The 26554-nt window shown below is 44.6% G+C and overlaps 1 protein-coding gene across 1 annotated transcript in view; it reads left to right on the forward strand.

Moving 5' to 3' along the window:
• Positions 1-26554, forward strand: part of TMEM163 (transmembrane protein 163) — a 219210-nt gene that overhangs the window by 163552 nt on the left and 29104 nt on the right. The window contains exon 5 of the mRNA XM_040645516.1: positions 14797-14893. Coding sequence (XP_040501450.1) covers positions 14797-14893 — 97 coding nt within the window. The remainder of the gene's footprint in view (positions 1-14796; positions 14894-26554) is intronic.

Genomic DNA, 26554 nt, shown 5'->3' on the forward strand with positions numbered 1-26554 from the left:
GTCTAAGCCTGACAGTGGGTGGGATCACACTTCCCCTCCACAGAGGTGCTAAGAAGCACATGGCAAGGGAGGGAATGCGTAGGATCCAGTTTGTTGAGGATTGACTGGGAATTCTGGGAATTGACCTCCTCCGTTTCTTCTGACTTCCATCCCCATTCTACTGCTGTGTAGAATCTGGCTCTCGGCATGAACTGCCTTGACCCTAGTGCAAGGAAGTCTCCAGAGACAAAGGATTTACTAAGCTAGTATGTGGCCTTCCCCAATATTCTCCTGTCATTTTCCCCTCAACAGGTGGCATCTTTCTTCCCTCCCTTTAGTTTTAGGAGGCCACTTGTAACCAACAGAATGCTCTGGAAAGCTGCTGCCTGACTTCCAAGGAAGCCCTGGCAGCTTCTTTCTGATTCTCAGGGAATACTCGCTCTGGGGAGTCAGCTGCGCTGTAGGAAGCCTGACTACCCGGAGGGGCATTGGTTATCCACTCTGATCGCATCCCAGCTGAGCTTGACCTCCTGGGCATCTCTACGGTGCAATGGAGCATCTCCGTTTTCGGTCCTCGTTATCATTGACCGTGGATTCAAAAGCCAGTGGAAGAATATCTGATTAGCACAAGCTTGGGTTGGGTGGCTTGGTTCAAGGGCAGGGTGCAGGGACTGTCAGTTCTCCCCTTGAGGACAGTGGGCATGGAAGGGAGGCTTGAGGCCTGCTACCACCGAAAGGAGAATGGGTGCGGTGTAGAGCAGCGCCAGCCGATGTTCGTGATGGGTACTGCCCCCGTCAGCTGTTGGAAGTGCAAATCTAATCCTCTTTCTCCACCATTTGCAAAGCAGTCATGGGCTCTGCATGGTTTTCATAAGAAAGGGTCTACACCTCAGCTGGGTGTGTGAGGTTCTTCAGTGTTGACCCGTGCCCACCTCCCTGGCAGGGACCCTTCATGGAACCTTTACTCCAGGCTTACTCAGGCACTTGGGATTCTTGAAAAACTGATCTCGTCCACTTTCAAGGATATAAATACAATCTGTGTGCTGATGACTCCAGTTTATGTCCCCACTTGAACTTTTCTCCGAAACTAAACTTTTTATGTCCAACTGCCTTCTCAACACCTCAAGCAGTCATGGGCTCTGCATGGTTTTCATAAGAAAGGGTCTACACCTCAGCTGGGTGTGTGAGGTTCTTCAGTGTTGATCCTGATACCCCCCCCCCGCCACCTCCCAAAGAAGCCTGCTTCTCTTGCGGTCTTCCCTAGCTCAGGATATGGCATCTCAAGCCTTCACTTCTCACAGGTCACAAACCTTGAATCGTTGAATTTTATTTGCTTCAAACTGTATATTGGCAAAACTTGTCAACGGTACGGTCAGAATGTATCCCTGACCAGGCCAAAACCTGAAATCAGAATATGTTCCATGGCTCACCCCTTCCATGCTGCAGTCCTGGTCCGGGAGCCATCAGTTGTCACTCTCTTGCCTGTGTCACTGCGCGATCTTTAACTGCTCTCCCTGGTTGCCTTTGCCAGGCAGCAGTGATCCTGTTAGAACATGTGACATCACAGCATCCCCAGGTCAGAGCCTCCAGGGGCTTCCTATCTTTATAAAAGCCTAAATCCTTTTGGTGGCTCCGAGAGTTTGCATGACCCTTATCCTCTGACCTCACCGCCACCACTTGCCCTCTTCCTCACTCCTCTTCAGCCCATTGGCTGCCTCCATGTTCTTTGATCATGTCAACGGGTCTCCTGCCTCAGAGCCCTGCTCTTGCCTCTGCCCGGAAGCTTCTAACCCCATGCATCTGCATGATTTGCTCCCTAGAACAGTACCTGGCACAAAGTAGGTTTGTAGTGAAAATGTGCTGAACAAGTGAATTCTGATAAGCCTTTGCACACACTTTCTCTTTTCCTGGAATACACTCTTCACTCCTGCTTACCAAGCTAGCTTCTTTTGGTTCTTTCAAAGTCACCTCAAACCTCAGCTTTTCTAGAAGATTCCTGTGTGATCAAATGCCACCTTTCTCTACTCTTTGAGGAAAAGGACTATCTTGTCATTGTATCTAGTGCATAGTAGGCTTTTTGGCACTTGGTAGACCTCAGGAAATATCTCCGTCAGTCTCAAGATTCATATAGTGTTTGTTTATTTTAATAGGTGGTACCTGCACTTGGTTTAAAAAATAAACAAAAAGCATGATGGGGGTATGGAGGGGAAAGCAAGCGTCTCTTCCCCCTGTTTTCTGTGGAGGCTGTGGTCATGTTCTACACATAGACAAAGTAGTTCTACATTGAGTAAATGTTCAAGAAAAAGTTGAATTTGATAATTGACTGGACACTGAAAATTCTTGATGGCTCACTTTGAATAATTAGTTTGCCTGAGTAGTGTTTCTGGACGTTCTTAATCTCCTGAGAAACAGAGGTTCACCCTCAAAGTCCTTTTCAAATCTTTCTAAAGCCGTCCAGTCCACTGCTTGCTTCACTAGGTTGAAAAATAGTGAAATACCAGCAGATCTGCCTTGGGTCTCACAGGAACTGGTGAAAACCAGCCCCTCCCCGCCTCCACTTCTGCCCTCTGCTAGCATCATCTCTTTTGAGGTTCATTGGAGTTACCTTCCCTTTGGTCTCTCTGCTTCCATTGGCCTGTTACCAACAGCGTGGCCATCGCCATCCTATTTAAGTCATTTTTTAAATCAATCCTTTGTTGGTTTCCTGTCGCACTCAGAGTAAAGGCCCAAGTCCTGGCTCTGACCTTGAAGCCCTGCATGGACGCTGTATTCCAGCCATGCTGGCCTCGTAGCTCTTCACTGAATAAGCCTGGTTCCCTCCTGCATGGGAGCCTTTGCCCTCTGTTCCTTTGGTCCACAGTGCTCTTTCCACATGGTTGCACAGCTCACTCTCCTGTTTCTAGGGCTTTGGTCAGATGTCCTGTCGTCAGCAAGAAGCATGACTACTGTATATAAAATAACACTCTCATTATTCTCTTCCTTTATGCTGCTTTATGCAACCTGTGCTTATATGCTCAACTTCTTATTGTCTGACTCTCACTGTGTAAGCTCCACGAGAGCAAGGAATTGCTCACTTTGTTTGCTGCTGAATCCTTGCACTAGCACATCATAGGTGTTGATCAGTATTGGTCGATGGATTGAAGAGCCTGGCGGTGAGTCTCAGCATGCACTCCCCCGCAGTGTGTATTGGAACCGGAGGTACTAGGTAGGGTTTGGTAACTCTTAGGATGGCTGTTTCCTGTTCCTGTCTCTCCTTGCACCTCTCCACACCCCAGAAACAGCAGTGTGAGGCCTGGGGGCCCCAGGAAGATGGCCTGGGGAGGCCGGGCTCAGGAGATGCCTCTTTGGCTAGGCTCGGGGTATCTGGCTGTCTGGGCATTCCTCCTCAAGCTTAGCAAGTCCCAAGGAGGCTCCCTGCCAGCTCCTACTCCAGCTTCGCACTGCCTGCTCGGGAACGTGCGCTGCCTCGTCTCTTTTGGCCAGTCTCAAAAAAAGGGCTGTCCTTGTGTCCTTCCCCACTGTCTGGATCCAGTTGGTTCCTGAGTTCCTACAGTTTAGGCCCCTAGGTGTCTATGCCTGTCCATTCCTCTCAGCTGTCCTGGCCCCTGTGTAGGGAGTCATCATTTGGGTTCCCTGGCCTCTAGCGCTGTCTCTCAGCTGATCTCCTGCCTCTAGTTTGTTTCCCTTCACTCCTGTCAAACCCCACCCACAGCCGGAGGGTCTTTGTGAAGCCCAGATGACACTGTGGGCCTCCCTTGCTTAAAATCCTCCAGTGACTTCCTGTCATTACTTAGAAATGTGTGTTTCACCTTGATGATCTTTGCCCAATCTGCAAATCACCTTTGTTATTATTTACTGAATATTTACCTCAATGTAATCTTAATTTCCCCCCAAGCAATAATATCTTTGAAGGCTTGGGGTGCTAACTGGGTTTTTTCCTACTGTATGTTAAAATATGTACCTATTAAATACAACACTCTGGTCCATGCACCATCTAAGAGCCATGATTTTGCACCTGCCGTCTTGAGGGGACTTTCAGGACACAGAGGGACAGTCTTCATGTGGCCCTTGCATTGCTGCTCTCCTTAGGCCAAATGCTCCAGGAATATCCTCTCCACTTTTTTTTTTAATTAAAAAAAATTTTTTTTAAGTTGAAGTACGGTTGACATACAATGTTATATTAGTTTCAGGCATACAATGCAGTGATTTGACAATTATAGACAAAATGCTCACCACGATAAGTGCGGTTACCATCTGTCACCACGCAAAGTTATTACAATATTATTGACTATATTCCCTGTGCTGTACTTTTCATCTCCGTGACTGATTTACTTTATATTGGGAAGTTTGTATCTCTTAATCTCCTTTGCCTATTTCATCCATTCCCTCTCCTCATGGCAACTATTAGTTCTCTGTATTTATGGGTCTGTTTCTGCTTTTTTGTTTTGAGATTCCACATGTAAGTGAAAGCATATGGTATTTGTCTTTCTCTGACTGGCCTATTTCACGTAGCATTATAATCTCTAGGTCTGTCCATGTCGTTGTGAAGTCCAAGAGTTCATTCCTTTTTTATGACCGAGTAATATTCCATTGTGTGTGTCTGTGTGTAACACATTTATTCGTGTGTTGATGGGTATTTAAGTTGCTTCTATATCTTAGATATTGTAAATAATGTTGCAGTAAACATAGGGATGCATGTATCTTTCAAAATTAGTGTTTTTATTTTCTTTGGATAAATATCTAGAAGTGGAATTACTAGATCATATGGTATCTCTGTTTTTAATTTTTTGAGGAACCTCCATACCATTTTCCACAGTTGCTACACCAGCTTGCATTTCCACAAATAGCGTACGAAGGTTCTCTTTGCTCCACATCCTCACCAACTCTTGTTTTTTTTTCCTTGTCTTTTTTTTTTATAATTTTTATTTTGTTATATTAGTCACCATACAGTACATCCTTCATTTTTGATGCAATGTTCCATGATTCATTTTTGTGTATAACACCCAGTGCACCATGCAATACGTGCCCTCCTTACTACCCATCACCGGCCTATCCCAATCCCCCACCCCCCTCCCCTCTGAAGCCCTCAGTTTGTTTCCCAGAGTCCACAGTCTCTCATGGTTCATTCCCCCTCCTTGTCTTTTTGATACTAGCCATTTGGACAGCTGTGAGGTGATATTTCACTGTGGTTTTGATTTGCATTTCCCTGATGATCAGTGATGTTGAGCATTTTTTCATGTGCACATTGGCCATCTGGATGTCTTCTTTGGAAAACGTTCAGGTCATCTGCCCATTTTTTTTTTTTAAAGACTTTATTTATTTATTTGACAGAGACAGAGACAGCCAGAGAGAGAGGGAACACAAGCAGGGAGAGTGGGAGAGGAAGAAGCAGGCTCATAGCGGAGGAGCCTGATGTGGGGCTCGATCCCAGAACGCCGGAATCACGCCCTGAGCCGAAGGCAGACGCTTAACGACTGCGCCACCCAGGCGCCCCCATCTGCCCATTTTTAATCAGAGGTTTTTTTTTTGTTTTGTTTTTTGGGTTTTTTTTTGGTGTTGAGTTGTATAAGTTCTTTGTGTATTTTGAATATTAACCCTTTATTGGATATATCATTTGCAAATACCTCCTCCCATTCAATATGTTGCCCTTTTGTTTTGTTGATGGTTTCTTTCACTGTGCAAAAGTTTTTGAGTTTGATGTAGTCCCAATTATTTATTTTTGCTTTTGTTTCTCCTTCTTGAGGCAGATCCAGAGAAATATTTATGCTTGTGTTTTCATTTAAGTGGTTTTGTGGTTTCAGGTTTTACATTTAGGTCTTTAATTCATTTTGAGTTTGTTTTTGTGTAGGATGTAAGAAAATGGTCCCACTTCATTCTTTTGCTTGTAGCCATCCAGGTTTCCCAAAACCATTTATTGAAGAGACTTTCTTTTCCCCATTGTGTATTCCTGCCTCCTTTGTTGTAGATTAATTGACCATTCAAGCATGGATTATTTTTGGGCTCTGTATTCTGTGCCAGTGATCAGTGTGTCTAATTTTGTGCCAGTACCATACTTTTTTGATTGTTACAGCTTTCTAGTCTATTTTGAAATCTGGAATTGTGATGCCTTTAGGTTTGTTCTCCTTTCTAAAGATTGTTTTGGCTATTTGAGGTATTTGTGGTTCCATACAAATTATAGGATTCTTTGTTCTAGCTCTTTGAAAAATGCTGTTAGCATTTTGATAGGAATTGCATTGATTCTATAGATTGTTTTCAGTAGTGTGGGTATTTTAACAATATTCTTCCAATTCATGAGCATGGCATATCTTTCCATTTATTTATGTCGTTTTCAGTTTCTTTCATCATTGTCTTATGGTTTTCAGAGTATATATATCTTTTACCTCTTTGGTTAAATTTATTCCTAGATATTTTATTCTTTTTTATTTAATTGTAAATTGGATTTTTTCCCTAATTTCTCTTTCTGCCACCTCATTAGTCTATAGAAACACAACAGATTTCTGTATTAATTTTGTATCCTACAACTTCAGTGAATTAATTTATTATTTCTAAGAGAGTTTTTGTGTGTGTGTGTGGATTCTTTAGGATTTCTCTATTATCATGATCTGCAGATAGTGACAGTTTTATCTTTCTTACCAATTTGGATGCCTTTTCTTTTTCTTGTCTGATTGCTATGGATAGGGCTTCCAGTACTATGTTGAATAAAAGTGGTGAGAGTGGACATCCTTGTCTTGTTTCTGATCTTAGAGGAAACACTTTCAGCATTTCACCATTGAGTATATTAGCTGTAGGTCTGTCGTATGTGGCCCTTATTATGTTGAGGTATGTTCCCGCTAAATCCACTTTATTGAGTGTTTTTTTTTTTATCATGAATGGATATTGAATCTTGTCGTATGCTTTTTCTGTATCTCCTGAGATGATAATATGATTTTTATCCCAAGTTTGTTAATGTGGTGTATCGTACTGTTGATTTGTGTATATTGAACCACTCTTGCATTTCTGGAATAAATCTCACTTGATCATGGAGAATGATCCTTTTAATGCATTGTTGAATTCAGTTTGCTAATACGTTATTGACGATTTTTGCATTTATGTTCATCAGAGATGTTGGCTTATAAGTTTTGTTTTTTGGGTTTTTTTGGTAGTGTCTTTGGTTTTATTATCAGGGCAATGCTGATCTTATAGAGTGAATTTGAAACCATTTCTTCCTCTTCTATTTTTTTGGAATAGTTTGAGGAGAGTAGGTATTGGTTCTTTTTCCCCCTGCTTTTCCAAAGCCTCTTTTCCTCATTCTTTTTTTAAAATTTTACTAAGTTTTTAATTTTAATTGCGTTATCATTAACATACAGTGTTATATTAGTTTCAGGTATACAAGGTATTAACTCTTCTTTAAATGTTTAGTGGAATCACTTAGGAAGCCATCTGGTCCTGGACTTTCATTTGTTGGGAATTTTTGCTTACCATTTCAATTTGTTACTAGTAATCTGTCTGTTCATGTTTTCTATGTCTTCAGGATTCAAATTTGCAAGATTGGATGTTTCTATAAATTTATCCACTTCTGGGTTGTCCAGTTTGTTGGCAGATAATTTTTCTTAGTATCGTCTGTAATCATTTGTACCTCTGTAGTACCAGTTGTAAACTCTCCTCTTTCATTTCTGATTTTATTTATTTAAGTTTTCTTTTTTTTCTTGATGAATCTAACGATTTATCAATTTTGTTTATCTTTTCAAATGATCACCTCTTAGTTTCATTGAATTTTTTTTTGTTTTGTTTTTATTTTGTTTATTTCAACTCTGATCTTTATCATTTCCTTCTTTCTACTAACTGGGCTTTTCTAGTTCCTTTAGCTATAAAGTTCAATTGTTGATTTGAGATTTGAGATTTGTGTTATTTTTTGAGGTAGGGCTGTATTGCCATAAACTTTCCTCTCAGAACTGTTTTTGCTCTGTCCCAAAGATTTGGAACTGTTGTGTTTCTGTTTTCACTTGTCTCTGGGTGTTTTTTTTTTTTTTTTTTTTTTTAAAGATTTTATTTATTTATGTGACAGAGAGACAGCCAGCGAGAGAGGGAACACAGCAGGGGAGTGGGAGAGGAAGAAGCAGGCTCCCAGCCGAGGAGCCCGATGTGGGACTCGATCCCGCAACGCCAGGATCACGCCCTGAGCCGAAGGCAGACGCTTAACGACTGCGCTACCCAGGCGCCCCAATCTGGGTGTTTTTTTAATTGCCTTTTTGATTTCTTTGTTGACCCATTGGTTGCTTAGTGGCATGTTTAGCCTCCATGTGTTTGTGTTGTTTTCCACTGGTTTTCTTGTAATTAACTTCTAGTTTCCTGTCATTTTGGTCAGTAAAGATGCTCGATATGATTTCAGACTTACTGGATTTATTGAGACTTGTTTTGCGGACTAATGTGTGACCTGTCTTTGACAGGGAGCATGAACATATCCATGTGTAGGACCTCTACTTTGCATTTTCTCTGAAGCAGGGCCCCACAGTGCTGTGTCCTCACACTTTGGCTTATAAAGTCCCCTCTGCATGGAGTGTCCTCCCTAGCCTTCCATTTTTTCTGCTTAATGATTTCTGTCCATTCTTCTAGACCTAGCTTAAATGTCACATTGCAGGGGTGCCTGGGTGGCTCTGTCAGTTAAGCGTCTGCCTTCTGCTCAGGTCATGATGTCAGGGTCCTGGGATCAAGCCCTGTGCTGGGCTCCCTGCTCAGCGGGGAGTCTGCTTCTCCCTCTCCCTCTGCTCCTCCCCTCCACTCATTCTCTCTCTCTCTCTCTGAAATAAATTTTTAAAAATCTTAAAAAAAAAATAAATATCCCACTGCAGAGTCATCTTTCCTTCCCACTCTGTCCCCAGGTTGTATTTCACCACGTTACTGTGTTCATTTTGTTTCTTGCCCATTTTCACATTCATAAGTAATGACTTCCTGTGATGATTTTCAGGTTTCCCATCCTACATTTGTGCTCTCAGGAGACTGCGAATAGATTATGTTTTCCTTAGCCTCAGGGCTTGGCATGTAGACCTTCAAGTGCGAATGACTGAAGTACAGATCCCCTTCTAAAAAAAGTGCAGTTACCCCTGGTGGAGCAGTAGCTGTGGCTGAGATTGGCTGACAATAGATGAGAACAAGAGTGAGACTCGGCATGTGAACCTGGGGAGTGGGAGGAGTTTACTGGATGGAGGGAAGTGATGCATTCATTAGTGGAAAATACCAAAGGCATGATGATCCCTTGCAATAGCAGACCCTGCCAGCCCACATACATTTACCTGATCCTGCTGAGCAGCTCCTGGGCTTCCCTCCCTTCCTTCCTCCCTTCCTCCTTTCCTTCTTTCCTTCCCTCCTTCCCTCCCTTCCTTCCCTCCCTCCCTTCCTGCCTTCTTTCTTACTGAGATAATACATAGAGAGTATAAGTAGATAGATATAGACAACATACATATGTACATGTATACACTGATGAACCTCTGTATTTTCAGCACAACCTTTACAGCTGCACTGATATGTCACTAACCACACGTGGCCATTTAAATTATAATTAATTGAAAGTAATTAAAATTAAAATTTCATTTCTTCTGTCGCCCTAGCAACATTCGAGGCACCCAATAGACACATATGGCTAGTGGCTACCATACTGGACAGTGCAGAATAGAATACTCCATCATCTCAGAAAATTCTATAGGACTGCATTGCTATAGAATCTAATTCTTCTATAAATCCCTCATGTTGACTTTTGTCCTTACCTTTGAAGCTGGGAAAGAGAGTCCTGTGTAAACAAGATTTTGCTCTGGTGGCTCTAGTCAGCTTGTACATTCATACAGATATAAACGAAGGGCCGTTTGTTGAGGGAGGTCGTTACACATGGGTAGGTGGTTACATGTTGAGGAGATGGGTGATCTCACCACGGAGGGGTGTGGACCGCTTGTCTGGAGAGCTCTGGCCGGGGAACCATTCACACCACAACCTGTTCACCGTGCAGCCGATGGATGAGGATGAAGGTAGAGAAGAGAGATGGGAATGTGTGTGCGAAAGGAGGTGGGGTCGAGCTTCGGAGAATCCAGGGAAGGAGAAGATGGCAGTCTTGAATAAAATGTTTGGCGTGGGCATTACAGAGAATGAGAAATGGCTCCTAAGCATTCATTGCTCACTTTCTCCTTCCCTTTATCCTGCCTCCAAATGACTTTGTGGCTTTATTTAAAATGGCAGAGCACATGAAGGGGGAGAGAACCTAGCTGGAGTAAAATAACGCCGGAGGTTGTGCGTCCCGAAGTACCGTGTTTGTGCTCATCACCTGACTGCCTTATTTTTCGTTACTTTACTTTGAACGGTAGCCCAGATTACAGGCGCTTTGGGCACCAGGATGAAAGATGAGAAATAAAACATTGACACTTTAAGCCGTGGACTGAAGTGATTTAATTACCAGGGCTACTGTGTTTTAGGTCTTTTGTATATTCGGGGATGACAAGACAAAACTTCTCCTGTTAGGCTGTTTGGATCTGATGGAAAATAACTTAGAACTGGTAGAAGACTCATGCTTTATTAATGTGAACCACAGGCCTTCTAACCTACAATTGACAAAGGACCAAACTTTCAACCTGACATCATTTGGGATATAAGCGTATCTGTCAGTAGGTTTTGCCCTTATAATTTCAGAAGCAAAAAAATATTTATGTCTACTGCCAGGTTATTCATAGAATTACAATGCTGTGCACATTTAGTAATCTGTAGCCTTTAGCAGAAGGAAAAGAGATGGCCAGTGGCTTTAATCATTCCTCTACATTTTACTAGTTGTCTTTCAGACATTAAATGTGTCTTGGGGAAAACTATTATAATATGGGCTCTGTCTTGACTGCGCATTAGAAACACCGGAAGGGCTTATTAACACACAGATTGCTGGGCCCCCTCCCCAGCGTTTCTGATTCAGCAGATTTGGGACTAAAAAATGTGCTGTTCTAACAAGTTCCCAGGTGATGCTGACGCTGTTGTTCCGTGGACCGTTCTTTGACAACCAGTGGTCCTATGGGAGTTTAAATTCAACTTCAGGTTGTGCTCATTTGGGGGATTATGTTGACGGAGGCACTGCATTTGCCTCTTTCCGACTCAGTGTCTTTCTCCTCTGGGGTTTGGGCAGGAGGGAGAAGGAATCTGCATTCATTCCAGTGACCTGGCTGCCCAGTGCTGTCAGGCCCACGGGCACGTTGCCCTTTACCTGCCAGGCCGGCCTCCCCTGGCGAAGGCCACATGACGTGCTGATGGCGCAGTGATCTTCCACCGCTCCCCAGTCTGCTTCCTCCCAACCCAGGAAGCAGCACACTGCTGCAGAAGCAGCCGTATTCGTAGAGTTGGCTCCCAACCCAAGTCTTGCATGCACCTTGGAGGCCGCCGCAGCCCCAGGGCCGTGGAGCTGTGAGGACGTGATGCGGGTACCAAGGGTCTTTGAGCGGCCAGGGGGTTGACGGGGCCGGCCGCTGGGGCGAGTCAGGTGACCAGGCTGTATTTCTGCGTGGACTTCAGACTCCTTGGGTGACCTTGGGCAAGCCTCCTCATCCTCGACTTTCCCATTTTGATCACTTGTGGTTATGGAACACACCTCTTGCCTTCCCAGCCTGAAAAATAGCAGAAAAACAGAAACTCCGATCTGGTGAGTGGCCGCCGGGGCATTTAGCACTGCTGTGCGGAACTGAGCGCCTGAGGACAAAGCTGCTGTGTAAACACAATATATTATTAATAAAATGTTAAAAAATAGCATCACACCCTCTGCTAATAATAGCCGGGTTAGGCTTGGGAGCAGCTTTGACACGCCAGCTCCCAGCAGGGTTGAAGGAAGGGCGACGATGGTTTTTGAATTTGCGGCACATTTAAAAGAAGATGAAAACGGGGCTTTAAAACATTTTTGAGCCTATTCACAGGTATATTTGTGAAGAAAATACGATTATACTTTGGTAAAATTCAACTTTAATAAACCAAACCATTAATTTCTTTTGATTCTGGTTATATTTCAGAGTGGTTTTAGAAGGTGGGCTATTTAACAGGCATTTTGGCTAAAGTATTAGGAGTGTCCTTCCCCCGCCCATCCGCACTGGGAAGTGGTTGATGCCCCTTACACTCCATGGGGGAACACTTAGAAATTATCTAGTAATTACTTCAGCAGTTAGCAACTGCATCTACTCCACAGGTGCACGTGGGACACCTGCTACGTGCTCGTGTAGGTGCCGAGATCTAAAAATATGGTTCTTGCCCTTAAGGGATTTGTAGTGTAATTTTGATTCAAGATATACAGGCAAGATAGTATGTAAGGAGACTATTGCATCCTTTATATTTGTCTCCTTAAGAAATGTAAACAAGATTCCCATCCACTTTTTGTGCATTGTAGTGGTGTTTCTGCAGTGGTCTGGAGAAAACGGGTTCTTGCAGCATCCCTGTTACCTGTCAGCAAGAAGCCCAGACATTTGTTTCTTCCCCCACCCCCAGAGAAGTATGGAGATGAAGACTTCCTGAGGATGTTGTCATAAATTTTCTGTAGAAGGTCTAGCACCCAAGTGGTGCCTGCCCTACTTGTGTCTCAAAGAGAGAAAGCTGCTCATTAAAAAAAAAATACAGTACACATCTCATAGGGACCATTAGCCTCCCCAGCTGCGATGACCGCTCCCGCCTTGCCTTCTGTCCAGGGAGTGTGGCTTTCTACACCACCGTGGAAGCTCCCTGAGGGCAAGGCCCCACCTGGGTCCAGGTGCAGGGCTCTCAACCCCAGTGCCTCTGGGAATTGCCTGGGAGTTTTGAAGCAAATTCAGATGCTTCGGTTTGCTTCCCAAGATTCTGATACAGTTGAACTGGAGTGGTCCCTGGGCAGTTGTTCAAAAACACTTCCCAGGTGAGTGCAAGAGGCCCTTGGGTGGAGAAGCACGGAGTTGGCGGCTGACTTTATCTGAAAGAGTACATCAGAGAGAGTCTCTGGTAGACACTCAGGAATTTTTTGAGTGGAGAAAAGCTCAATGTACATTGGAGACCTATCCTGGAGACCTCCCCCCACCCCAGTGTGCAGGTAGGAATGGTGATTTCAAGTGCTGGTCACAGTGGCCCCTAGCTTGCTTCCCCATGGGCACAGCTGGGTCTTGGGGGCCAGTGCCTCGGGAGCATTGATCCCCCGATCCCCAGGATTTCTCAGCTTTGTTCACTTATCTCGTCACTAAAGAGCCTCCAGTAGATGGACCTCGTTCCCTCATGATGCCTCTCCTGGCTGCAGCCCCTTTTGCCCCATAGCCCTGCCAGGCCCGGGGTTACCAGCCCCGGGCTCAGTGCCTCATGTCAGCATTCTTCCCTCCTGCCACTCCATCAGTGATACTTACTGCCTGAATTACCTTTTCTCCTCCTTGAGTCTGTGTTTCCCCCAACCCAGGCTCATTCTGGGGATGTGTGGCACCCAAGACGGAACACCCATTTTGGTGCATAGGGCCAGGTCCTCTTTTGCTCACGTCTGTACCAAGATTCCCCAGCCCATTCATTACATTTCCTACAATCTCTGTATTTTGTGTTATGCACTAATCTACAATGATCCCTTCTTTCTGTCTTTGAAAGAATAAAACCTACAACTAGAGTGTACATTAGGAGCCTACTGAGTGGGCTCCAAGCAGCCTTATTTACCCACTTATTTCTGACTTTGAGGTTTGGGGGATCATGTCTGTCCATGGGCTCATTAGGATTCTAACTATGTAGGTGTTACTTCAATGTTACGTGGGCGATTTTGGGCTGTTCTCTTAATCCAGAGAATGGAATCCAAGATGGACAGTGAAAAATGGTTTTATTTGATAGCTGAGAGAAAAGGGCTGGGGAGGTTGCCAAGTGGTGGGGACATCAGGTTGGGATGGGAATGACCTAGAGCTAATTGTCGTTGTTCATTTTTTCTCTATTTTTGTTTTCATTTGGTGTTTTGACTCCCGTATTACTATCATCATTTCCTCGTGTTTACTTTCATTTTTCATCTTTGCTTCTCCTGCAAATTGCTGTGTCCGGTTTGCCAGAGAAAGCTCCTACGTCCTGCGCTCCCCCAGACTTCCTACCAGGCCCCGCCCCGCACCTGGCTGTGCGTGCTCCGGTTTTCCTCCTGCCTCCACCTGTGCTGATGTCTCCGTTGAACTCATTCTTCCTTCCCTCTTCTTTCTTTTTAGAGACTGACTTCCTCTTGGCATAAACACTCCATCTTTTGTTGTTAACCAAATCATTCTTCCTTTTTATCTTTGGGAAAATACAGTGGTGTCTATCACATTATATCAGAAAGAGACATCCAGAGTGGACTTTTCTTTTCCTTTGTTTAGGCTAACATTAATGGGTTTTTTTTTTTTTTAATGCTCATTTCATCTTCAGGTGGGAAATATTATTCCTATTTGACAGGTGAAGCTAAAAGAAGCTCAGTAGCATGACCAAAATCAAGCATGTTAAATGGTAGAGCTTCAGATGTCTCAGGCCAGAGCCTTTATTCTTTGCTGTTAAACTCTGAACCCTCCAGCTGGAGGTGAACCGGCATATTGTGTTGTCAGGTGGAAGGGTTGGATTTAACGTCCTTGAAATTCCTCCCATGCCAGCATTCATGGGATGCTCTGAGATTATGTAGGACGGTGAGCCCTTTTCCCACGGGGTTGGTTTTGCTGATAAATTAGCCTGAGATCCTAGAGATGATTCAGTATCAGTTCCGAGACTGGGGGTGGTCATCGTGGGCATGTGGCGAATTATGGTTGGGTACCAGTACCTTGGGTTGTATTATTGTGTAAGTGAGAGGAGTGGACTTCTCCCAGTTGAGATTCTCAATGTTTTGTTTCTTTGCAGAGCCTGTGTCATCTTGGGGGTGATATTCCTTCTGTCATCCATATGTATAGTGGTCAAAGCCATCCATGACCTCTCAACTAGGCTGCTCCCAGAAGTGGTAAGGTCCTTCTTTTTCCTTAACAGTTTTTCCTGGAGGTACCAGCCTTCTATGTTATCTCTCACGAAGGATTTACTGGGGCAAGTCGGGCAGGTGGGGAGAGAATATACAGCATTTTAGGAGTCCAGAAGAACTCACTGCAGCGTGTGAATGACTTGGTAGAGTGAAGCCCTGGGGAAGAGGAAAAACGTCACATATTTGAGGTGGTACTAGGTTCTGGGTTCTGTGTTTCTCTCCTTAGATCTCTTGACTATTTTTAAAGCAAGACGTCTTTTATGTGAAAAGAAACGGGATGTTTTTATATACCAGAGTGATCCAATCTGTGCTCTTTGCATCTGTTGTTTTTTGTCTAGTCAATGATTATTGTGATAATAATTACTTTTCTCTTTTGCGTCTTGCATAAATCCATTCACGTTGGATTTTCTGGCAGAACTGACATTTGGTTGCAGAAACCGGAGGACACAATTTCATATTAAAGTGTGTTTTTGACTGCTTTGTTCTTTGGGTGAGAGCTATTACCTGCACTCTGATTCTTTTTTTTTTTCCCCTCTCCTCTTAGGAATGCCAGGGGAAAAAAAGGACTTTAGTGTCTCCTATCAGGTTATCTTCATGCTGCCGTTATAATCATTCTCTATATACAAGTTGCGTAGTGATTTAAATGCAAAAATATGGGCTCTTCTCTGAGGATGTGATTTGATTTGAATTTGGCTACATGCACCGTCTTATACCAGGCCTAAATTCTTAGACCTTTCACTTCACTTTTAGGAAATAGACGTTAATCCTTTCTGGGGCGTGGTTTTGTGTGTATTTATGGGGAAGAATAAAATGAAGTGGGACTTGACACTGCATGTAGGAGAGGTACGGAAGTGGCTGCTTTCAGTTGCCACCCCTCCCCCAACTGAAATTGAGGTCGGAGCCGGTCCTTTAGTAACTCACCAGGGTCTCCGCTATTTGTCATCACAGCTGGCCAGAAGCTTATTCTCTAATATCTCGGCGACAGTGAGGAAAGATGGACACACACCCCTGGCTTTCAGTCCGTGTCGGAGGCAGAGCTAGCTGAGGGGGGTAGTACTGTTGACTACTCTGTGTTCTTAGTCTCAGGATTGTGATGCCTCACTCTCATCTCCTCACCCCAGTGATCTCACTCTGGCCTGGGATCCTGGACTTCTCCATCCTTTTCCTCCATCAGACTTGCTGTCCTGTGTTCCATTCTCTCAGAACCTGAATCTTAGCATTAAGTATGATTCATTGAGATGTCGGTCAGATAATGCCTTTGGGTTTTACAGGGGATGGAACTATGCCTCCACTCTAAGAAGTGAGCACAGCTGCGCTCATGGGTCTTTGCAGGGGCCCTCGTTGTCTTTCTCTTGATAGTGGAACCATTTTTGCCTGGGAAGTCTCCCATCCTGTGGTGCACACGTTCCTGAGGGAAGCAGCTCACCAACTGAAATGCCACAGCAGGATAACAATGTCCGATGCCCTGTCCCACATGGGGTTCCGAGAGGGCAAAGAGCTCTATGAGTTTACCCCAGCCTGGCCCTGTCCTCGGAGAACTCATGCCCGCTGCATCTTTTATCAGTCCTGGTGTGGGATTTAAGAATCAGACGCATTGATGGTCATCTCCTCAGAACTCTGAAAAGAATAAGGTGGTTTTATTGTTTTGTTTTCCGTCTTCAGCATTATGGAAAGATGACAAAGGCATGTGAGTTCCCGTCTCCAGACAGCAGGCCTTCTAATCAACTGCGTGGCACATGGGGGCCCGGTAAAGGCTGCCAAGTGGTAGCCGACAGTGATTCCATCCCGAGTCTTTGACTTCCCCCTCTCTGCTCTGGAAGTCTGGGGAGGCCCGCAGGCCATAGCCAGACCCTGGTCCCTGGCCTGTGGTCATTCAGCACCAGCGTTTGTCCACATCTGAATTAGGGGGCGTCATCAGTGGCTCACAGAAGCCAGTCGGAAAGCGGGAGAAGCTTGAGTGCATCCAGTTTCTGTGGCAAGCGTGTGCCTGGAGGAAAGGCCTGCCCTCTAGTGGTGCCAGGCAGACTTGCTGCGCAGGGCTGAGGACCCAGGGCTGGCAAAGCTTCCCGGTTTTCAAGAGAGAGTGGAAGCCTCTGTTTAATGTGAAATAAATTGGCAACTCACCAAACATTTTGAAAACCCTGCTTGGGAGTGGGTAGGCAGTTTCGTGTAGGTCAAATAAAGTATGCCTGTGGCGGTTGAAAGCAGGGAGACTGGTCTTCAGGGCCGCGGTGGCATGATTTTAGGTCCGAGTTACAGCCTTAACCTTGCCCTCAACTGTAGAACTGCCCTTTTTAAAAAATTTATTCCAGTGTAGTTACAATATATTGTTATGTTAATTTCAGGTGCGCAATGTAGTGATTCAACGATTCCATACATCACTCTGTGGTCATCACAAGTGCACCCCTTAATCCCCATCACCTATGATACCCGTCCCTGCACCCGCCTCCCCTCTGGTAACCATTAGTGTGTTCTCCAGAGTTAAGGATCTGTTTCCTGGTTTGTCTCTTTTTTTCCTTTGTCCATCTGTTTTGTTTCTTAAATTCTACACAAGAGTGAATTCATATGGTATTTGTCTTTCTCGGACTTATTTCACTTAGCATTATGTTCTCTCCTGACATCCATGTCGTTGCACATGGTGAGATTTCATTCTTCCTGATGCCTGAGTCATAGTCCATTGTATGTATATGCCACAGCCGCTTTATCCATTCAGCAGTCACTGGACGCTTGCAGGAGCCCTCGTGCACTGTTGGTGGGAATGCAGACTGGTGCAGCCACTGTGGAAAAGATTATGGAGGTTCCTCAAAAAGTTAAAAATAGAGCTTCCCTACCGTCCAGTAATCACACCGCTGGGTATTCACCCAAAGGATGCTGAGACATGAACCCGCAAGGGTATATGCGCCTCTGCCTGTTGCAGCGTTATTTACAGTAGCCGAGCTGTGGAAGCAGGGCTGCCGTTTTAGGTATGATTTCTATCAGGTTGTTTTTTTACTGTGGGTTTGTCAGAAGCAGCATTTTCCTGACCCCAGGCCTCTTTCCTGGTGGTCATCTCCCTCCCTCCCTCCCTTTTAGAAGAGGGAGAAGCAGGCTCCCCACTGAGTGGGGAGCCCAACAGGGGACTCGATCCCAGGACCCCGAGATCATGACCTGAATTGAACGGAGACGCTTAACTGACTGAGCCACCCAGGCGTCCCTGGTGGCTTTCTTTTTAATGTAGCTGCACCCTTCCGGAGTGAGAATAATTGCAAGAATGTGTAAGCTTTGAATAAGAAAGCTCTGCAGTTTGGAATTTCCCAGCTGCGAAGTATGGTGACTCTGAGCCATGGCGGTGTCGCCGGGCCCTGGGCATCGTGCTGGAGAAGCCAGGCCAGCTGCTCCCTGGGGCCCCAGCATGGAATCCGTGCTGTCTGCTGCAAGGGCTTCATGACTAAGTGGTGGAGGTCTGCTCCCCACAACCTGCACGTGAGCGCGCCAGATCCTTAATGAATCCATTCCCAAAAGAGCTTTCTTGGAACCTCTGTATGAACGGTAGTTCTAGAAGTCGGGGAGAGTGGGCAGTGCCTCAAGTGTAGTGGTTGCCTTATGTCTCTGGGTTGGTTTGAAAAACATCATCCTCTTCCTCTTTTCACCCCTGCCACATGCTGCTTAGGTAAGAAGGGACAGGTGGCATGTGTCTCCTTCCAGTGGGACGTGGGGGCTCTGAAGTTGAAGTGTCTTCCTGGGGTGGTCAGCTGGCTGCTGGCAGAGCCTAGCTTTGAACCCGTGTCTCCTAGTCCAGGGCTGTCTCGGCTGCCGGTGCTCTTGGGCTTATATGGTCCTGTTATTCTTTGGCTTCTGAGGTCTGGCCCTCCTGGGTTCTCACACTCAGAGGGGCCGTTGCCAGGGCTGTCCTAGAGGGGATATCCAGGGCCCTAGCGGGTCCCATCCCTGGCCTGTCTGGCTACTCCTGCTACCTCCATCCCTTACCATTCTCTGTGCAAGTTATTTGTCTCTTGAAAGCGCCACAGGCAGAGTAACCAAGAAGCAATGGAGAATGCAGCGGGACAAGTGTGGGATGAGGGGAGTCATGGGATGCGTGGAATCACATAGAAGGAAGCGCTTTAGGGAAGCTGCTGGACATGGCGGGAGGTATGTGGATGCGGCAGGCTGACCTGTTGGAGGCTGGGTCCCCTCTCTGCCTCTTCTCACCCACGAGACCAGCACAGGCAAGTCGCTTAGCCTACCTCACCCTGCGCTTCCTCATATATAAGGTGGAGCTAATACTTCTGTCAGAGGTTTAGGATAAGGATCAAATGAGCCGTTTATTTAAAATAACAATCGTTAAAAGACAGTGCTGCTGCCCTTAACATTCTGAATTTTGGTGTTTCTGAATCGCTGATCGATGTCCCCCCAAGTGGTGGCCTGAGGTCATTTCAGACGGGCCACTCATCCCTTTTACTTGGCTCTGCTTTCCCCTCTGGCTGGCGGACCTGGCAGTGTTCTCTTCGGGCTTCCAGTGGCTGTAGTCGGTCTTGGGACAGTCTTTGGGAGAACAGTCAACATGCTGTTGGAAGACCTGGCCCTCCAACGCTACCTCCCCACTCACCGGATGTGTGACTGGTAGCAAATCATGGTTCCTCCCTCAGCAAGAGCTCCTGCTGTGTAAATGGGTGTCAGGCCGCCTACTCTACCACAGAGACTGACAGTCAAACAATGTCATGAATGAGGAAATGTTCTATAAGCTGTCGTGCTTTACAAAAGAGGGTCATGATTTTGGTTCTGATACCAAGGCCATAGAAGTCCCATTCTTGTCCATGAGCTTCCTGTCAGTGACCTGTTCAGTCAGACCAGCTCCTTAGCTTCTCCTGCCTGTAGTGGACTAAGACTTCTTCACCTGGAACTCTCAGCCAGTGTCTGCGTCCAACCTCCTTCAGCGGTCATGTGGCAGAAATAGTGATTACAGTTGTAATTAAAATAATAACTACAGATTGGCAATAAATAGTATATGGCCATATGCTGATAATAATAATTGGTACCATGTGAACGTCTACTAATCCCTAGACCCTCTGTCTAGGCACTGGGGATTCAAAGTCAAGTAGCACTAGTGGCTAGAGTTTTCTCGTTGCCCTGCAAAGCCCTTGACTTCTCATAGGAGCTGGCCGTTGCTCCCAGGGAGCTCACAGTTGGGGAAAGCCCCATCAGCTGATACATTCAGTTTATGGTGATAAGGGCTGTGATAAAGACAATCACATGAGAACACAGAGAACACTTCCATATCAAGCCTGGAGGTGGAGGAGGTGTCCTGGGGCCTTCTCAGAGGAGGAGACCCTCCACATAACATCTGATGGAAGAGTGGGAATTGGCAAGGCAGGTTCTAGCAGGGAAGGGGGTAGCGGGAGGAGGAGGCTGTTATAGGCACAGCAGTGGCAGCAGGAGCCTGTTCCTTTCTCTCTCTCTCTCCCTCCCTCATCTCTGTTTCCTGTGTACACCAGTATCTCTGGGTAGGAGGAATGAATTGAGAGAGAAGAATGCAAAGGAGAAGGAGGCAGAGGAAGGGAAAAATAACTTTGTGTTGTAGGTCAGAAATGATTGCTTGGTATAATTTTGATTCTCCCTTGACTAGCAAGGCTGTTCTTCAAGCCTCCCCTTGACCATCTCTCTAAGTTCCTGCCTCAGATGCCAGCCCACCCACCAGAACGAAGGAGCTTCTAGCAATAAAAGGCAACCCCTCTCAGTTGCTTATTTTCTTGCTCTATTTCCTTTCCAGTCCTTGCTGAATGTGAAGGTGGCTCCTGGCGTGGCGGCCATCTTCTTTCGTTGGTGTATTGGTTCAACAAGTGTTGCTGGGTGTCTGCCACGCTTGAAGGTTGGGCTGGCTCTGAGGAGGTCACTGGTGTTCCTGCAGGAGCCTCAGATGGGATTTCACTCACAAGAACAAAATTAGAGCTACGACTCTTGTAAAGGATATTTAGAATTGTACTTGCAAGGTCACAGCCAAGAACTTTCCCCAAGGATCTTCCTACTTGCAGAAGTGACTGATTCTTGGGCTTGTGGGCTTTTGATTTGTAGGATTTGATCTGTTCCCAGCTCAGGTTGGGTAATGCTGTAGGCTCCTCCTTGTGCAACTATCTATAATTACTGCGAAGTGTTTACCATTCAGCACCGCACCATAGCTTGGGCTGGTAGGAGTTCTTCCTATGTTCTTAAGCCGCTCATTATGCTCTCAGGGAGTCTCTGCCTGATGCAGAGGATGGAGCCATGTTGGCCAGTCTCCTTCCCACACTTCTGTTTTCAGTTTCTTTTCATCTTTCCCTCTCTCTCAGAGCTTCTCCCTTCCCAAACTTAGCCCTTTGAGCTCCCTCCTTTTGCCCACCTCCTTGGAAATCTCATTTCTACACTCATTCCTTCTCCTCCTGGCATCTTTAGTCACTCCCTGCCTGCACTTTCTACCCAGGAATTTTCTTTCCAGCCCTTCCTCCCTACCTTTAGCTTCTAGAGCTCCTGAAAGCTCTCTCTCTGAAGACACTCATCCCTCCTTCCCATTCTTCCTGTTGCCTCAGTTTCAAACCCTGCCTCCCCTCAGCCTGCCCCGGTAGTCTTTCAAGTCCATTCTTTGAGGTGTCCCTTTTGAGGCAAGAAATGTTGAACGGAAGGAAATGAGGGAGAAAAGTGGGGCCAGCAGTAAGGGTTTAACGGGGCCAGGTGAGTGGCTTCACACAGATGCTGCCCACCTGCCAGCTCATCAGCCTCAGGTCACCTGAGGCAGGTTCCTCATCCACAGGAGTGAGTTTCAAAAGGTTCCCTCAGTCATGAGTGAGTGTAGTCTTGTGGCTAAGGATGTGGGAGCTGGAGTCAGGATCACAGATCCCAACTCTGCCACTTTCTCACTAGAGCATTCTGGGTAGGTAGTTTATCCTTTCTCTGCCTCAGTGTTTTTGTTTTTAAAGTGGAAATAATAATGGCACTTCCTTTGTAAGATTGTTAAGAAAACATAATAAAAAGATGTAAGTGATATGCTTAACATATAACTATTGAGTAAATGTTGGCTGATATTGTTGGACCAAAGAAGTTTCTAAGGAAGTTGGTGGACCTTTAGTTCTGGAAGTTCAGGCTTTTAGGAAGTGCCTTCAGGGATACTGTTCCTTCCTGTGCAATTATCTATAATTTCTGGATCCACCATCGGCAGTAGAGAGATTCATCTCCAATATGACATACTTGCAAGCATGACTTTAACTTTTATTTGGGATTTGTATTATCAAATACTTTAAGAAAATCACACACATTCGAGGTCCTTGACATCTCTTCTGCCAACATCTCCTCAGCACTGCACAAAGAAAGGCAGAAGTTCACGGTGTCAGACATCAGTGGTGTCCCAGTCTTGTTACCTCAGATGGAATAATTCCATTACCTCAGGAGGATTGATCTCTTCATTCATCCTACAGCCAGGGACCTACAGGCTTCTAAACAGAAGAAACTAAGCCCTGACGAAATGGATTATTGTTGGCTTGAATGAGTTCAAGGAGAATAGAGAGTCCAAAAATAGATCCACGCTTATCTGGTTAACTGGTTTTCGACAAAGGTGTTGGGGCAGTTCAGTGGAGGGAAGAAAAGTTTTGCCAATAAATGGTGGGGGAGCAACCGGACAGCCGTCTGGACAAAAGTAGGCATCAGCCATTATACAAAAGTTAACTCAAAATGGATCATAAACCTCAATGTAAAATCAAAAACTCTGAAACTTCTAAAAGAAAACAAAGGAAATCTTTGCAATCGTGGGATAGGCAAAATTTCTTAGCTATGCCATGAAAAGCATGAGCCATTAAAATAAAAATCATTGACAACTGGAGTTTATCAAAAGCAAAAACCTTTGCTCTTCCAAGACCCCAAGACAAGACAGCATGGACAACACTTACCCATCAGACAAAAGACTCTATCCAGAATATACAAAGAACAGTTTGATAATACTAAGATCAACAACCCAATAAGGAATCCTCCCTTCCATTTCATCTTTCTCCGTAAAGTCTTCATGTCCTGCAGTGAAAGTTTGCTCTCCATGAGGATTTGATACATTTTGATTAAGGTTATTCCTTTATATTTTGTGAGCTTTGTTGCTATTTTAAGGGTTAATATATCATTTTCTTTATTATTACTGCATAAAACTAATGATATTTGGATAATCTTGTTAACCTATAGCCTTGCTGATTTTTGTTGTGTTTTGTCAGTTGATTATTTCGGATATATTATATATAATGGCCATTGGTCTCTCCTCTCCGATTCTGATATTTCCCCTTTTTTTCCTTATTTATTAGCCAAGGTCTTCAATACAATATTGAACAGTTGGCTGCTGATTTTGGAGTGATGATTCAATTTCTTGTTTGCTAGGAGGCATTTTTTTTTTAAATCACAAATAAATTCTGACTTTTGAGTACTATTTCTGTACATACTGAGATAGTTTCTTTTCCTTTAAGAGGTTAATATTTTGAATTATTGTAATATTGAGGCATCCTTGAATTCTTGGAATAAACCCTTTTTGGCCAGAAAGTGTTACTCTTTTCATTAATTGCTTCTTTTCACTTACTATTCCATTTAGGATTTTTGCCTCTATGCTCATAAGCGACTTTAGTCTAAAGCACCTGTCATCGGGCACCACATACAATGAGTTACGTTCTGTTACGTAGTTACGTTAGATTTTCTGTTCTTCTTCTGTGCCCTGAAATACTGGTAATAATGTAGGGATTATTGGTTCCTTTCAGTTTTAGAACTTCCCTGCAAAATTGAGCCTGTTGCCTTTTGGAGAGGCAGTAAAGTGTGTTCTCTGTTAAGATAGTGAACTCTAGAGCCAGACGGCCTCGGTGAATTAGCTGTGACACGTGGACAAGTTAGCTCTCCTCTTTGGCTCCAGTTTTCCTCTGTAAAATACGTGTAATAACATAACATTAGTACCTACCGCACAGAGTTGTAAGGATCAGCCCAGTTAATGCACATAAAAAGCACTTTAAAAAGTGTTCAGCACTTTGTTTTTGGCAATTCTTCTCCTCTTTGTAACAAACTGGTGTTTTTTACTTCTATTATAATTATCACCACTATTACTGATTTTTTTCCCCTGCTGTCTCATTTTTATAGTTCTAGTTTTGAAACAATTTTCAAAAGTTGTTTTTCTAGAAATTGCCCATTTTACCTAGGCTTTCGAATTTACCTCGTTAAAGTTGCTTATATTATTTGCATAAGATTTTTTAAAATCTTGGATCCATCCGTACTTACGTGCCCTGTTTCATTGCCGATGCTTATTTGTGCTCTGGTGCTCTGTCTCTTCATCTGGCGAACCGAAAGTTCATTCGTTCATTTTCTCAGGAAACCTGCAGCTGATATTGTGGGCCATGTTGATTTGCTTTCTACTGCAGTAAGCTCTCATCTTTGGTAGTTCCTGCTATTTTGTTCACACTTGGTTTTTGGGGGCGGGTGAGTGAGTTTTATGTTTTTTTATTTTTCCTTTTTAGTTTTTGCTGTTGGTATTTTTTTTTTCCCTGTTGTGTTTTCAGACTAAGAGACAAAATAGTCGTTTATGGACAGCGCTGGCAAACATAGTTCATGCATAGAAGTGTGTCCCACACATTGTATCTTTTCGGTGCTGGGCAGCTTTGAGATTCTGGCCTCACCTGTGCTCTGCCAGATCAGGACCTCTGATGGAGCCGTTATTTATCAGTGTGAGAAGCAATTCAGTTTCTCCAGCGACTGAAGCACAAGTGCGGGCTCTCAGGGCAACCGCCACACAGAGTGGGCCGGGAGTGTACGCGTGTTACCCGGTGTCACGACAGGTTTCTCGGGCAACGGCGAGGCTGTCTCTCCTGCTCGTCAGTCAAACACTTACCTAGTGTTGCTGGAAGGAATGTCGTGGAGGTGATTAGCATCTGTCATCAGCTGATTTTCAGTGAAGGAGATGACCCTCACTAATCAAGAGTGGGCTTGATCCAGTCCGTTGAAAGCCCTGAAGAGCGGAGCGGAGGCTTCCCCCAGGAAGAAGTTCTACCCGCGGAGAGCAACTTGTGCTCTGCGTCCCAGCCCGCTCTTCCTGGCGGCAGGCCCCACGGACCTCGCCCTCGGCTGGCCAGCCCCCCATGGTCACACAAGTCAGTTCCTTGCAGTGCATCTCTTACTCCTGGTCTCCTACTGGTTCTCGTCCGCTGACTAATGTACTCAGAGATTACTGCCCTGAAGTATTTCCTTTGAGTTTCGATTTTTATCCAAGTCATGCATGTTTATGATTTAAATGGCCTGTTATTCTACAAGAGTCATTATAAAAAATTACCCCCACTCTAGAGGCAGCCATTTGTAACTTTCAGCCTCCAAGTGCCTTAGTAACATGCACATGTTGCTGCTTCTGGCTTTGTCAGTTACAGGCGCGATCTCTTGGCTTCCTTCTCTGGTCGGCTCTTTAACCATCCCCCACGGCCTGGGTGCCCCCCAGCGTGTTCGCATTGGTATTGTGATTAGATCAATATTCAGCATGATGATGATGATGGTAAATGCTATTCATAGTGGAGCCTTGTAGTCTTGTATGATTTGTTTTTTTCTTTCCTGCATTACATTGTGTGTCCCCTGATACTGATAAAATGAAAATGGAATATAAGTCACACACACACACACACACACACACACACACGTATGTGCACACTGTAGGTCTGCTCCTCAGCTGTCATCTTGAGATCTCATTCATTGTAATCCTGGGGATTCCTTTTATTTTTCTCTTGGATTGTATCTGACTGGATCCCATGTTGTTGTCTTTCATGGTTTACTCCACTGTTTTGAAGGAGCACATCTTGATGTAGTTTTCTAAGAACACATATGAAGAAGGCAAATTTTTTTGAGACTTTAAATGTCTGAAAATGTTGCTATTCTGCCCTCACACTTTATTTGGTAGTTTGCCTGGATGGAAAGTGTTGTTTTTTAAAGTCCTTTTGTCCCTCTCTGGAAGCTTATATAGATCTTCCATTTGCCCTCAGTGTTCTGGCTTCCCCGAAGTCTGGTGATTATTGGCTGTCTGATAATATTTGAGAAAAATATATTTATAATTGTGTGTGGGTGAGACTTTCAGATATGATCTTAATGCTAGGACAGGAGTTTTTAACCTAGTTTTTGGGTCCGTTGATGGTATTTAGAGTATCTAGGAACTTTAATTGGAAAGAAATCCTGTCTTTATTATCATTTAACCTTAATCTGAAACTTCACCTCTTGTTCCATCATAAAATCAGGCAAGAAGCTACAGTTGGTGATATTAGAGTCCTTGTAACTTTGTCACCAGTGAGAATCAGGTATTGCCCAAGATCGGTTTTGGCAGATTCCTTAAATCTTTTTTGTGCTTATCGCTATATTACTGTTCTTAACCAATCTGCCATTTTGCTATTTAATGCATTCATTTAGAAGCACTTATTAAAGCATAGTTTTTTTATATCTTAGTAGGTGCATGTTAATATAATCCGTTTCTTTTACAAGTCTGTGTATTTTATTTTATGCACTTTAAGACATTTTTCTCTTCTTCTGGGTTAGTCAGTTTTACAGGGTAGTAGGTAAACTCCCCTCTCCTCTCTTCTCACCGCAGTGACCTGGCTTCAGCTGCAGCCACGTGCGCAGTGCAGAGACGCTTTGTTTGGCTCTCTGCAGTGAAGAGGCCTG

The sequence above is a fragment of the Ursus maritimus genome, unplaced genomic scaffold (genome assembly GCF_017311325.1).
Source record: "Ursus maritimus isolate PB19 unplaced genomic scaffold, ASM1731132v1 scaffold_1, whole genome shotgun sequence".
NCBI lineage: Eukaryota > Metazoa > Chordata > Mammalia > Carnivora > Ursidae > Ursus > Ursus maritimus.